Genomic DNA, 14,635 nt, shown 5'->3' with positions numbered 1-14,635 from the left:
AGAGATTTCGATCAGAAATCAAGCATATGACTCGGACCAGGTTGCGCTCCACTCACTTTAATTACAACTCCATAAGATCTATGATGAATTCCTTAAATTCTCAGGATTTTAGTCAGTTGATTTATGTTCATTTTATTCAGTGGTCGGTTTGTCTTAAAAATAGAACTGGAAAAAGAGATAAAACCACAGCAACTTCAGCTTACAATTATGTACAAAGACTGATGATCACTTCACCGAATTCGTCATGAATAATTTTATGAACCTCGACGGCTGGACTCTTACTTGACAGTAAGTTGCACCCTCTACCCCTTTGAAAAGAGAGACTCTCTGAGAGTATTCCTGAACAATACAACAGAATGATCCAGCCATGACTCGGGCCAGGACATTTCGGAGTAATGGAGTCAAGCTTGTCAATCATTAATTCACTTTGTCTCACACACAGTTTGGTATAACATGGCAAAACTACAAGGCAGTGATTTAGGGTTTCCCTGAGTCCTTCTTTATCTTAGTGTGCCACGCAAGGGGAGTGCGTAAGGTCTTTTTCAAAGATGTACGTCTTTGGAGAAGACAAACTAGAGAAACTGTAGAACACTTAGATCAAAGCATAATCACAGCTATATTTTTATTGACAATCAAAAATCAGCGACATTAAGAAAAAACTGGAAATAATGATAACAAAAGTGCGATAGACTCAGTTTTCATCGATCAACAAAATCCCTAGTGAGTGTTTATAGACAGCCCAAACAAAGCGTAAAATCCTACACCGAAATTAGATGGAATGCATTTGTTTTCTGCTAACATAATTGCATAAACAATGAGAAGAAATTCTTGTAAGTTTTGTCTTCTTCGTCGTAGCATCTATACCCAGTATTCTTAGTGTTTTCTGTTCAACGAGTAATTGTTTTCACTTGGGAAGGTATCACGATCTTCAAAACTAGTGCTGGTGCATTTTCGCCATCGCAACCAGTTATACGTAACGTGCAAAGAATCCGGATAAGGCGCCGTTACACCAGCCTCGCTCACCCTCTAAAATCTAACGGAAGAGAAATAACTAGGGTTAGTAGGTGGAGCAAAAGAAACCCCAATGTTTTCGGTAGAGCAGCTATGTCAGCTATAGGCTGTAAAGGCTTCACATCGCTATAGCTTCACCATTTCAAAATAAACGTCTAAACTAGATTTAAAAATCATATTGCCGGGTATGCAAATGACTTAAGTAATTTGCGATTACAAAAATTCTTTCTCAGAGGGTAAGCCTAGGTAAAGCTAGTTTATGAGCTAAGAAGCGCATTCGTTGGAACTTGTTCCGACTTCCTGACAACCCCTTCCACCTCCTTCCTCCCTTGAGGCATTTGGTTGGTTCACCGGTACCCATTTTCATTATTTAACTGTGCTTCGCAAAGTACAAATAACGCCTAAGACGAGTACAAATATCACGCAATATTTGTACTCTAGAAGTATCCGCGAAATTCGCCTGCACTGAATTAACAATTTGGCGTGTTGGATAATAAATTTCTTATTAGACAATTTGTTGTTTAGTATCCCTGAGCATTTTTACTTGTTATTTGTATTCTGACTCGCCCTTCGGCCTCGTCAAAATACGGCGCAACTCGTAAAAATACTCAGCGATATTACACAAAAAAGCGTTTAATAAGATGTATATACTCCTGGGTTGAAGAGGCACCGTGAAAGAAGTGTTCTCACCAAGAACACAATGCAGTGACCTGGCCCATTTGGCCCTTTTGATCTTAAAGTCCAGCTCGTCAACCATGAGGCCATCTCGCCTCCAATCGTGTCAAAAGGAACCACACAATCATTGTAGTGTCAAAACTGACATTTAGCATAATTATGCACCCTTAGTCAAAAAACGCTGAGTAGTAGCTTTGTTTCTTTTGCCTCCTAACCCTCTGACATAGAGTAACTAGACATAAACATGCTTGGCCCCGCTTTTAGTTGTACGATGATCAGCTACAACAGATTTGACGCTAATGCTGCCTTACCACATGTTGTAGAACATATTCGACTTACCTAGCGCTGTAGCTTCTATCACGATGCCTTCTCGACATCTGGCTCTGCTAGTGTTACTAATCGAATTCACCGAATGGTGAATCATCATTCCTCATATCCAACGCAGGTTTGTGTCTCAGCCAGTCGGTTTTCATGGAGTAAAAAGGGTTAAAACTCCTGGTAAGATGGGGAGAAGCAGCCCTGAACATTTAAGCCTTGCATCACCACGAACCTCCATGTTCGATTTATGGCAGCCCAAAGACATCATTCTGTATCACTCAGTTCCATCCTGAATGAAAGATATTCCGAAGAAAGTAGTGAGATTATTATTGAGAATGTAACTGGGTTAAGTTGTTCGGTAAGGACGGTAAACCCAAGATCTCTTAGCCTTCAAATCATATTACGAAGCACTGTTCTGAAATATTCCATCATAGTCTACTATTATGACCGTGAAACTGTGAAGATGGGCTATACTGAAATGTGTGGCGATAGCATACGCGTTCTTTAACGCTTTAGGGAAACTAAAATGAACTAAAAGCTAACCACTAAATGTATGAACCTGATTTTTGTTTGTAAACTTGTACAGAGAGTCTTTTAATTTTCCAAATGGGAGGATGAGCTTTCTTCATAAAATCTTTGAAATAGTTTGTTAATCCGTTGGACCATTGATCAAAAAGTTAGGGCTCCACAGCCCTGGCAGAGTCATTATGTTTCGTCTTTGGGCGAGACGCAACATTCTCACAGTGCCCTCTTCACTCAGCATGATAAAGGAGTACCCGCAAACCTTCAGGTAAACCTGACAAAATTCTTGGGTTAACCTTAAATGGACTGGCTTTTTATCCAGGGGAAGCGGCAGTACTGCTAGCTGTTTCATTTTACTAAAACCAGGATAAACTCTAACAGGATAGGCCCTTTGCTCCATTGTTAACTTTACCTTTACCATTTCCTAGAGACTAACTAGTTACCTTGGTCACGAGTTCCCCCTGCTGAATGGTAGCGCTTGGAAACAGTTAACAGGTAGATTGCTGTTTAGACGTACGCTTCTGCTTCACATTCCTCTCCTTCCGCTTACCCTTTGTCCTCTTCCTCTCTAAACTTTGTTGTTCTTCGTCTCTTGCTGTTGTTGTTTTTGTTTCCCATTTTCGCATTATTTTCTTTCTGGTGGTTGTCTTCCTCTTCTCCTTCCTCTTCTTTTTCCATTTCTTCTCCTTCCTCTTCTTCTTCTTCTTCTTCTTCTTGTTCTTGTTCTCGTTCTTCTATCCCCCTCTTCTTTCCCTTCTCTTCACTTACGTTGTTCTTGATCTTGGTCTCGTTATTTTTCTTGTTTTCGTTCTTCTTTTTCTTCGTTTTCTTGTCGTTGTTGTTGTACTTCTCCTTCTTACCTCTTTTCTTTTTCGCACTCTTACTATTCTTCTAGTTTTGCTTCTTCTTTCTTTTTTCTCCCTCTTTTTATAATACTCCTTATTCTTCATTTTTTGGCTCTACGTCTTTATTATCTTCTATTATTTTTTCTTCTTCTTCTTGTTCTTCTTCTTCTTGCCTTCGTTATTCTTGGTCTCGAACTTATTTTCGTCCTTTCTTTTCTTCGTGTTCTCCTCTTGCTTCTTACTCTTTTTTTTTTCTTTACTCTTCTTCATCCTCTTTTTCTTAGTGATCTACTGCAAGCCTCCTCTTTTTTTCCGACTTTCTCTCCATCATCTTCATTTTGCCTTCTTGTTTTTCCCCCTCATCTTCTTTCGTTGACACTCTTCTTTATCCTCTTTTTCCTTTTTCCCTCTTCCCCTTCTTCTTCTTCTACCCTATTCTTGTTATTTAATTTTTCTTATTATCACTTTCATTAATTCCATTATTAGGATAATTTAGTATAGTCTAAATGGTCTCATTCTTAAAACTGCTTAAAACCTAAGCCTCGTGTGATCTATAGACCACTTTCATAAATGGCTGCCGGATTAAAATTCTTTTGTTTACATCAAGAGCCATTATGGCTCTTGTTTACATATAAATTTGCCTGGGTGGTCTCGTTCTCCAGTACAAAATTCAAAAGAATGCATTATCTCAAGCAAAGCCACTCGGGAAAATTTAAATTTAAACAAAAGAATATTAATCCGGCAGCCATTTATGAAAGTGGTCTATTACAAACGTAACGCGGAAGTGAAATTTCTAGAATACTTCTTGAATAATGCTACTAGTAATGATATGCATATGGCCTCCCAAAGAAACTGGATCAACCGTCTGAGTTGTCCTATCTGGATTCTAAAGTTCTTAAACGCCGTCTTGAGCTTGTCAGATATGTATTTTTAACGTGAGCAATATGTTGACTCGCGAAATTCTTAACTCAGACACCCTAAAGCTTCTGATTCATTAACACCCGTAAAACACAGGCACTATGCTACTAAGCACCAACGGTGGGCTGGTGATACTTATAAGGTAATTGAAAAAAATTGGACTCCCTAGGTGCTCAATGGGTCACACTTACTAAAATTTAATTCACTGTTGACCAAATGAAAAAAATTAAAAAGAAATTCCGAAATATTTGCTATTAGAACTCGCGCTACTTAACTGAACCAGAGCTATTAAATTTTTTTTTTTTAATTAACTGCAAAATTTGTCATCCTCTTACTTTATACTTTCAAACGGTTACGTTTTTTGATACTCTGTGTTATGATATAAACTCTGGTCACAAAACATCTTAATATAGTCTAATATATAGAATAATCCAGCAACTTGTTGTCTAACAGAAAGGCTACTCCAGCGTATTTAGATTGGGTTTCTTCTTTTGTTACATACATTAGTTAGTTTTTTTAAAAAACAATTCTCTGTGAACCACTAAATTTATTTTGTAGGATCTATTGTGTTTCTTCTTAGAGTGCTCAAAATTACAACTTTCCTAAGTTCGTAATAAGAGTTAATCACTCTTAACTTTATTTACCTAGTAATTTCTATGAAAACTGGTCAATGTGCGTAACTATGTGAAAATGTGTCGAATAATTTGAACCTTTTAGACTTTCAAACCTTACACTGTGAACTAATGACTATTAAGACCAACTTCAAGTAAGAGTATAACACGACCATTCCTCAGAATTGCCAGTGCGTTTGAAATTTTACCCTTCCTAGACTACTACTACTGCTACTCAAGGACACACCTTTAAAATATAAACGTTGATTTTACCTGTACTATTACACAGCAAGGCAAAGTGGAACATTCCAGCCACAGGAAGAAAAGTGTACCCAACTTAGCACTCAGTAGATAAAATAAGACAGACTTTCAAAGTAAACTTTGATGATAACCACACTTAGTCCGGTGAAAAAAGACTCAAGCAGTCGGTGCAACAGAGGTGGCATTAGCTATACGTATTTCTACTTAATTCATGTTCAAATCACAGATTGCAACTTATTTTACATTAAAGCACATCCCAAATCACTTTTTTTAGATATTGCCTTCGCCTCCTTTTGCTTTTCTTCCAGCGGAATAAGCTCATCTAGTAACTTTGGAATTTCTTGTTCTTCCTTTATTTTGGTGAACATTTGAGCTTTCTTCTTGAAATCTTCGAAGGCTTTCACCCGATCTCTCCAGCCAGGTCGTGCTTCTCTCTTCTCGTTCTTGATCAGAAGTTCAATGTACTGTACTTCTGTGAGAGGATTAGGTTTTAACGCAATTTCATCTAAGCGTTTGAGGGACATCCTTACTTTGTACATGTCGGATAGCACGTCGATCCTTAATTGTTGCAGACACCTTTCCAATTGGATGAGCATGCCTTCTACTTTGGACTTCCCTGAAACGGCTTTGTCGTACTTTTCCTTCAAGTCGCGAGACGTTCTTTTCTCTTTGACCGTATGGTATTTAATCAAGTATGGCACATTCTTATGCTTTACCCAGCTACACTTTCCAGAGCATACTCTACAGTTCCCACTCAAGTTCATAGCGACACACTGTGCCTTCCTCTCATTGTCTGCAATTTTGCAATCTTCGTGGCAGGTAGTATTGCATGTCAGGCAGGTAGAGGTGTGTCTTCCAGTATCTTTGAGGGGGATTTCTTCTGCTTTCAGGACTGGAACATAAAACTCAAACTCCTTGCTATGTTCAATTTCTGCTTCATGTTGCTGCAAAAATAGCTTCTCTTGTCTCATTGTTTCAATTTTTCCGAGTCCCTGCTTTATTTGGGGGTTGAGACCTTCTATAAGGACCTCCAAACGTTCTCTTTCTTTCAAAACCTCATTTGTAAGCTGGAGACTGACGCTTTCGGCCTTCGCGAACTTTTCAAAGAAATTCTTGAATGATTCACGACCCATTTCCCAGAACATTTCGTCGAAGTTGTTTGCATTTGTATTCTTGGCGAAGAGAGCTGAATTATTGAATTTAAAGTAGCCCTGATAGGATATCTTAGCTTCTCTGATAGCATCTAAAACAGGAGGGCTTTTTCCATCTGCAAAAGTGCACATCATGAAAAAATTGTTTTGAACATCCTTTCCAAAGATGGACAGAATAGAATCAAAAATGTATTTCTGTGTTGGAGTAAGGCGCGCTTGCGAAGCCTGTGTAACGAACCCAATCCCATCTAGATGATCAATTCCATTAGGAGGCTTCAAAGAAAAAAATTCTCGGACTTGGTTAGTGATGCTTACATCTCGGTTCAATCCTCTGGTGTCGCCAAAACCAGGAGTGTCGATGATTGTAAAAGTGTAAGGGATGTTAGAACCTTCTAATGGATGGATAGTGTAGGCAGTAATTTCTTTTGTTACACTTTCATGTTGAGAAGTAACCTTCTCGGTTATTAACTTGAATCGAAAGTCGTCCTTCCATTGAACTCCCATGATGAAGTTGATCATGCCATTGATTAGAGTGCTCTTCCCAGCTCCAGTAGCTCCCATCACCAAAAGTACTTTTTCTCGTCGGTCCTTCAGAGTATACATTGATTCACAGTCCTGATCGTCTTTAAGGCATTTTCGGACAATCATTTCCTTGTCTAGCCTCAAAGTCTCGTCCATTGAAAGCTTGTACACAGGAACAAATTCGTCCTTTTCAAGAGCGATCTCTTCACAATGATGTCGCATTTTCTGTGCTAATGTAAGAGCAGGTAATTTGGGCAGTTCCTCTTGATCTTTAGATTGATCTTCAATCGAACGCATTGCATTGCTTGACTGATTATCAGAAGAAACATTTTTGATCGAAGTTAGATCCTTGTGCCTCTCGCGACAAAACCCATCTTTCGCAAAAGAATGATATCCAGCGGAGTGAGCCGCGAGTTTTTGTGAAGAGATAGACTGATCTTCACTTCCTGCCTCATATGCGATAAATCGAATTGATTCATGCGGCCCAGATGGTATTTGTTTCACTTTGGTTCTGACGTTTCTCCTCTCATTGTTGGTTCTTGCAAATACCCCTTGATTTGTTTCTTGTAAGTTTAGATTCAGTTGCCTCGCTGGGGAAAGCGCATCTGTATCTGTGTATGAGCCACCACACCTTGTATCATCAAATTGGGTACTGCTGTTCTGCTTGGATGTCGTTATTTTTGGGCGGATAGACTCAGCACTATCACTTAGTGTTAATGTGTGCAGTAGGATAGTCTCAGGCTTGAATTCGACTTCTTGACCGTCCTGAAACATCTTGATAACTGCAATCTTGTCATCTTTTCCTTGACTACTGATGTTAGTTACTACAAAGTTAGTACTGCTGTCACTTTTTGAGGACTTTGCAAGGCTACTGAAAGTTCTGGCTTGGGTCTTGAGCTCTTTTAGTGACTCGCCAATTTCAAACCAGCTTTTTTGACCAAGAGGCTTCTTGTTCCACTTACCAGTGCGAAGGTAAGTTCCCATCTCTTGAATTTGTTCGTCTTGAAAGTCGTCTATCATAAACGAGAAGCACACAACTCTATCATAATCAAGGGAATTGACGACACTATCGAGCTGGTCTGGTTCGAAGGCAAATTTAAAATCTTTGAAACTCTCAAGGTACATTGTTAGCAAGTTAAGCTCTCTCTTGGTTTTATCAACCCATGAAGACAGATAGACTTCATTAAATGGCGTTGCAACTGTTTTCTCTAACATCGCTGTAATCTGTTTCATCTCGGCATCTCCGCTTCTGACATTAAGGAGTAAATTAGAGAGATCCTTCTTGAGTGCACTCGTGTATTGAGATACCATTGCATGGAACTTTGAAATCTTCTTTTGGATGCTTGAAAATTGTGAAAATGCTTTATTCGTGGTAAAGCCATTGACTCGACCGTTGATGTCTGCAAAGTTCTCCAAAATCTCTTGCACTTGAGAAAGTATTCCTGATTCAGTTTCTGTTACATGTCGTGCAGCTTCAATATCTACAGCACTCAGTGGGAGTAAGCATGCCTCGATGGGTACCACGGACTCATGGTGCTTTCTTAGTTTCTTTAAGTGCATGAAGGCTTCTCCAAGACTAATAGGGCTTTCTTGAAGGAAGGTATCGCCATACATCGTACAAGTAAGCTTTTCAGCTTCTTCTTTATCCATTTCTGGTATTTCGTCCAAGTTTGGCAAAGATTCAATGAATTCCTGCATATCTCTCATCACATAACCATAATTCTCGTAACGTTTTACCTCCCGATCGAAAATGAAGAAGTCTTTAGAGCCATATAGAAGTCTCGAAACAAAGTGTGTGGCATTGTTTACTTCATCGCCATTCTTTAGGGGAACGCTTTTTAAAAGTTCAGTATCAACTTCTTCGACCTTAGATGTTTTCTCGCATATCAGTGTTATTCTTGCTATACCTTGCTGCTCTTTTGGTAATATATTTTCAAAAAAACTGGCGGCGTAGTTTGAAATATTGGCGAGGCCTGTAAGAACACTTAATTTGAAATTACCTTCAGCTTTCATCATTTCCATTTTAACATGAAGGCTCCCCCCTTTGAAAACTTTATATCGAGATCCTGATTGATCACGGCAGATCAGGGCGTTGGTTAGAATGTCTGAATCCAACATGGTTGTGTCTGGAATAAGGCAGTCACGTCTACAGTCGTAGAACATAGCAAGTTGGAATGGCCGTCCAAGACAAGGTATTTCCAGAACCCCATTTGTACCCATGTTTCTATGTATAAAGTTAACATATATTTTAGCAATGAATCACTAAAAATACTTTCCGATGAGGCCTTCAACATTGACAAACTACCCCAGGATTGAAGATTCTTTAGATCTTGAAAAGCACAAAAAAAATTCTCAGGTGACATTAATATGGTTACGTAGTCAGAACGGCATCCGGCCCTTCCGTTGAGTTATATGATATTACAGGGCAACGTACAAAGATATATACTACCATGTTGAAGATCTCCCTCATTCAATTTAGGTCCGTAAATGATAAGATTTGGGTCAATCAGAGCGCCTCTCGGCTTTCCATTTTTTGTTTGTATATTTTTGTTTATGTTTGCTAAATTTTGTGCTTGTCTTTTGCTTTTGTTGATGCTGCTCTGTTTTGTTATAAGTATGAACCAAGCTTATACCATTGCTTCTCCTTATGGATGGAAAAAGAAAACCCGCCAAACCAATTATTGCTTACAGCTTTGAGGCGATTCATTTTTTAATTTGACTGGTGGGGCAAATTAAATGCGTAGTGATGGAATAATACTATTATGATACTAATATGATGCTTATTGAAACCTTTTGCAGAGAGCTGAATTACAGGTTTGTTACAATAAGATGTTGTTAAGGTTGAGAACAGACGTCGGCATTTTCTCAGGCGCTTCTGGCTGCCGCTTCAGTCCATATCGATCTCACCTTCCCACCCATCCCACGCCAGGGGAGGACATCCATCACACAGTAATCTCATGTGTGGGAAATTAACGTCTCCTACCCCAACCCTATCCGAGAAGACTAGAATATCTAACCATTTCTTGATGTTATAGAAAGGTAGTAAATTCTTCTCAATTATTTTAAGACCTTGAGTGTTGGTCCGGCCGGGACTCGAACCCTCGACCTCCCGCACAACAGTCCAGCGCACTATCCATTGATCTAACTGGGCGGCGGTTTGATAATAAGCGCGAGTTATTTTTTCAAAGGCAAACGAAATTACAGGAGTCCTTAGGACAACTATTCATCAAAGTAATACACATGTACATGATTTAGTTTTAAGCTGAAATACCCCGGATATGGATCAGTTGGCCAAAAATAATGTTATTCACCGTAATTCAAGCTGACTTAAGCTTAATTAAGCTCAATTGGCCTTCGTAACGATTACAAAAGCTGACGTTTCGAGCGTTCGCCCTTCGTCGGAGCGAATGGAGGAATTGTGGGTTGCGTGTGCTTTTAAAGGCAGAAAATGGAGCGACTTACTTTTCTTTAGAAAGTAGAGACGTAAGAGAGTCGCTCCTCTGTGATATCCGCGTCAGATGTCCAACCTGACATGAACAAAGAAATGAAAGAGTCATTGGAGTCAATGACAATAACATAAATTAAATCAGATAATCTTCGTTGATGGATAGCACACCAAAATAAACAATTTACCGGTACATACACGACATCAACTCCCAGCGGTGTCATGAAAAGTGAATATCAGCGAGTCACGATCATTAAACTGTAACGTTCGTGATTTGAATCCTTAGTATTTCAAAAAGTGTCGTGAAGATACTGAAAAAATTATAATTGCAATATACAAAATAATATAAATTTTTTTTGGATAGGAGTCATGAAAAATTTGCGCACCTTTAAATCTCCTTGTTCATGTTATTGAAAACTGTGAACCTTCCAAACATTAGCGACAGGACTGAGTGTTATATCTAGATTACAATTACAAGTTAATTGGTGAAATGAGCTTCAAATCACTCAAAAAGATAAGAAAATATATTTTGCAGCTCTCTGCTCACAAAGTTTAATCATCTGATCCTGTTCAATGACACAACAAGATCAACTTTCTTAAAGTTATAATCTTCAGTAACTATACTAATAAATTATCAGCTGGTCAATCTCTGTAAACAGTATATAGCTTGTTTCGTCATTTCAAGTCTGCTAAAGATCAGCAAAAATCAGTTAACGTGAACGGAAGAAAATACAACGTTGACGTAATGGAATTTGCGATGCGCACTGGCCGTATCAGTTTGAAACAAACTGATTTTAGGTTAACAATTTAGGGCGCTGTTATTTGTTGTTGGTTAGCTTTAATAACCTTTTGTAAATACTTTTAACGGGTTATGCACAAAGATTTCAGAATTTGCGTTCATTCTTGCATAATATTGATACGTTTTCTCTCTTTAGGTATTCAGTTTTAAATTTTGGCTCATTATAAAGGATAAAGGAGGTTCGGCTGCCCTTTTTTTACAGATCCACTCCCAGTAACACGACCTCTTCTACGAGATTTGAGCAATGTGTTTGTTATACGCCTAGAAATTTGTCATCTGGTGTTAAACTTTGTTGTGACGCGAGTTATTCCCAGAAATTTGGCTAAGCGTGACAGCTGTCAACATTTCTCGGAAACTGAATTTTTTTCATTCTCGTTTCTCGAATTCCTTTTATCGTTTTTGATTGCAAACACCGTATCAATATTCATCTTTTCGGAAACTTTCTTTCGAAAGAGTATGTTCCAAGTCATCTTAATGTTATTCGCGGTTTCTTGTTAACACAAGAGAATGCACAGAACAGAGCACAATCAAGGCTTCCTTGACTTATCGACGCTTTCATTTTCAACACATCCATGTAAAGCGGGCGTCCATGATTATCAGTACCCTCTCAAAAAAAAAAAAAAAAAAAAGACAGAAAAATTAATCACAAATTAAATTTTGACTAACGAGTCAGCAGTTGCCAATCGCATAATGAACTTCAGGGAAACTTACGGTTTCGATCCAAGAACGATTGCTCAAAAAAGTTTTTTGTTTTAGAATTGCGGAATTAAGTTCTCATATTCAGTGCAATCCGCCCTAGTTGCGTGTCGACAAAACGCTTACTTTTCTAACCTTTTCGCACTGACTATACAAGGAAATCAAAGCTTGCTGATGAAAGAGCGATGCGTCGGATTCAATTTGAAAGGAACAACAGTTTTATTGATTTATCTGACCACTGCTATTGGAACTCTACAGAGCTCTACCCACCGTATAAACTGCTATCTAACAATTGAAGTGTTGCCGCGAAGTAACACGCATTCCAGCGCAGAGAAATTGACCCGCTTTAAAAATATATCTGCCTTTCGAACCTAGAGGACCTGGTTGGTCCAAGAATTTTTACCCTGACGAATTATTTCTGATCATGAGTGTTGAGAACCTCGAACCAACATGAAAAATGATCGCTGACGAAGATTATTTGCGATGGATGAATCAAGTTCACCGATGATCCCTCGAATTTGTTTTTCAAATGAAAATCTTCCGTCTAACTTTCAAGTCTTTCAAATACAACTCTTGCTTTCTCTTTTAAGTTCATGTCTGTCTATGATTAACTGAGCCCCAACTTCTTCATCTAGCTTATCTAAATGTTTTTTTCTCCGCATCAAACCCTTGTTGCTTAAGCTCGTTCCACTTGGTTAAATGGAATCGGAAAAGATTGCTACGGAGGCTACTGGAATTGCTTTAGTATGTGTGCGTTGGCAATGAAAGCTGGTTCGACGATTCAATTCGAACACATAATTATGAATCAGTTTTAACTTGAAATATTCAGCATATCGATTAGACGGGCAAACAAAATATCATTAACCGTAATTCAAGCTGACCAGCTGAAGACTTACCTTTTAATTGTAAAGCAAAGAATTAAGAAAGTTGTTCATCAGCTATATCCGCGTCAGATGTTCAACTTGAAATGAAAAAAAACATTGGAATCAACTTAAGTGAGTAAATTCAATCAAAAGAGTTCTCTTTGATGTATTTCACTGACAGAAACTAGGTGGATTCCAAACGGCCTGAAGGAGAAGAAAATGTAAGCGAGTCACCTTCATTAAATGTGTGATGTTCGTGATTTGAATGCTGAACATTACAATATGTTTTGCGAACTCTACATTTAAGGTACTGAAACAACTATAATAGGGACTTAAAGCAGTCAGGACGGCAACGCCACGGAAGACGTCGATTAAAAATTGAGTTTCTACTTTTAGTTAGAATTTCGAAAATGGCTGCATGTGTTTACCGTCTCATAGTGCGCCGGATCTCAAACTCAACATAACGCATAAAAGTAGCATTGAGTTCCAAATAAAAATTAAAATAATTTGCCGCCGCGGTTTCGGTTCGTAGACGACACGAAATTGGGTGATTTGACGTTGTAGTTTTGCAAAGGACGGCTAAGAAATGTACAAAGTTTTAAAACGCACATGTTGGGCTATTGTTCTGTCAATTAGATCTATTGTTTTTCCACGTTCTCGTTGCCGTAGCCTTAGTGGTTTGCTTAAAGTCCCTAATATCAATGACCCTCAGCAAGTCAACCACATCATGTTAAATTTGCGTACCTTCAAATCGCCTTGTTCATGTTATCGAAAAATACCAACCGTCCAAACATCAGCGGCAGAGAAAAGCAAGCTTCTTTAATGTACCCACGCCTGCGATTAGTATCATGTGCCAAACGGCTGACCTTATTGGACTTTCGACTAACCAATCAAGGCATATAGTCTTTACAACAGAACTGACACAAAAAAGAGTATGAAGGAGCATGGACTGGCTTAACACAGACTACCTCGCACTTTTATTTGTCTAAGTCAGGCAGTAACCTATTTCAAGCTACCGGACTAAAGATCAGCGCAAATCATTACAAATACCATTTTCGGTAACATAACCTCCACTTTGGGAAATTGCATGGAGTTTTGTTAATAAATACTTATTGTGACGCGAGCTATTCCGAGAAATTTGAACGAGCGTGTTCTCAGAAACCGAGTGTTTTGACAATTTTCCGTCGCTCGAGTTCGTTGACTCCCTCTCATTTTTCGGATTGCAACCACCATATCATTATTTACCTTTACATAAAGTTTACTGTGAAGTTTGTTCTTAGTTATCTTAAGATATCACAGAAGGAAAATTTTCGTTTTCATTCAAACTGAGATAGCGTGAATACAAGGTATATCGATTTGTGATCAGATGCAAGCAGGAGAAAAGCTTGTAAACAAAGATCATCGCGTAGCAATTCAAATATTTATTGAGCAACTGTGAGGCGAAACGTGACAAAGGAATGGGAAATAAGGGAATTTAGCTCGCGTAGGCAAAGAAAGATTTGAATGGTAGCGTCTTTAAATTCCATGAAATTTGCAAACGGAAATTTGATAAACGCAGGATATCATTTTGCACTGTTTATGTAGATCGCCTGAGGTATGCGTTTATTGTACTGCGGATTTGGATGGTTTCCATCATTCTAGATTTATCCGTGGAAGCTTTTGAGTAAAGTCACGAAGTGAGACTGAAAGAAAATCGAGACTCTAGGAGTTCTATCATTCACCTCAATCGGCTTAACAACGCAAGTTTTTGATAAAAATAATTGATCTTGTCCTATATGTCTTAAAAGATTTTGAGTCCCTAGGAACCGACTAACTGACCTAAATTTTGGTTTATCTTGTTAAAAACACGGCCGATTGACCCCAAGCCCTTTCAAAGGACTTATGGTCAATAATTGGGCTAAAGATTCAATACTAATAGCACTCCTCCGACGTCTCCTTTGAAGAAAGAAGATTGTATCTCTTTTGGTTGTGATACAAGCTAGCTACTTCCCGACATGT

The 14,635-nt window shown here is 38.6% G+C and overlaps 1 protein-coding gene across 4 annotated transcripts; it reads right to left on the bottom strand.

Moving 5' to 3' along the window:
* Positions 1 to 597: 597 nt before the first annotated feature.
* On the bottom strand, positions 598 to 13,501 carry LOC111327645 (uncharacterized). Of its 4 annotated transcripts, XM_088739616.1 has the most exons (6): positions 13,382 to 13,501; positions 12,671 to 12,735; positions 10,297 to 10,361; positions 2,970 to 9,058; positions 2,026 to 2,293; positions 598 to 1,033 (listed from the first exon to the last, which is right to left on the bottom strand). In XM_088739616.1, exon 4 carries the CDS (start codon positions 9,052 to 9,054, stop codon positions 5,401 to 5,403), a length of 3,654 nt encoding a protein of 1,217 aa, XP_088595742.1. In that variant the 5' UTR covers positions 9,055 to 9,058; positions 10,297 to 10,361; positions 12,671 to 12,735; positions 13,382 to 13,501; the 3' UTR covers positions 598 to 1,033; positions 2,026 to 2,293; positions 2,970 to 5,400. The 4 variants fall into 4 exon arrangements, with proteins under 4 accessions (XP_088595742.1, XP_088595743.1, XP_088595741.1 ...); XM_088739617.1 differs by lacking the exons at positions 12,671 to 12,735; positions 13,382 to 13,501 and adding an exon at positions 10,666 to 11,818; XM_088739615.1 differs by lacking the exons at positions 12,671 to 12,735; positions 13,382 to 13,501 and having other exon boundaries at positions 10,297 to 10,609.
* Between the last annotated feature and the right edge of the window lie 1,134 nt (positions 13,502 to 14,635).

Source organism: Stylophora pistillata, chromosome 11, assembly GCF_964205215.1.
Source record: "Stylophora pistillata chromosome 11, jaStyPist1.2, whole genome shotgun sequence".
In the NCBI taxonomy this organism is placed as follows: Eukaryota; Metazoa; Cnidaria; class Anthozoa; order Scleractinia; family Pocilloporidae; genus Stylophora; species Stylophora pistillata.
This window is presented reverse-complemented; position numbering and strand designations above follow the sequence as displayed.

Coding starts and splice junctions, on each gene's coding strand:
- LOC111327645 (XM_088739615.1), bottom strand. CDS start 10,412: ATGTTATTGTCATTGACTCCAATGACTCTTTCATTTCTTTGTTCATGT. Junction 9,059..10,296: donor TCTCTACTTTCTAAAGAAAA/GTAAGTCGCTCC, acceptor CTTTATACATAG/AAACATGGGTACAAATGGGG.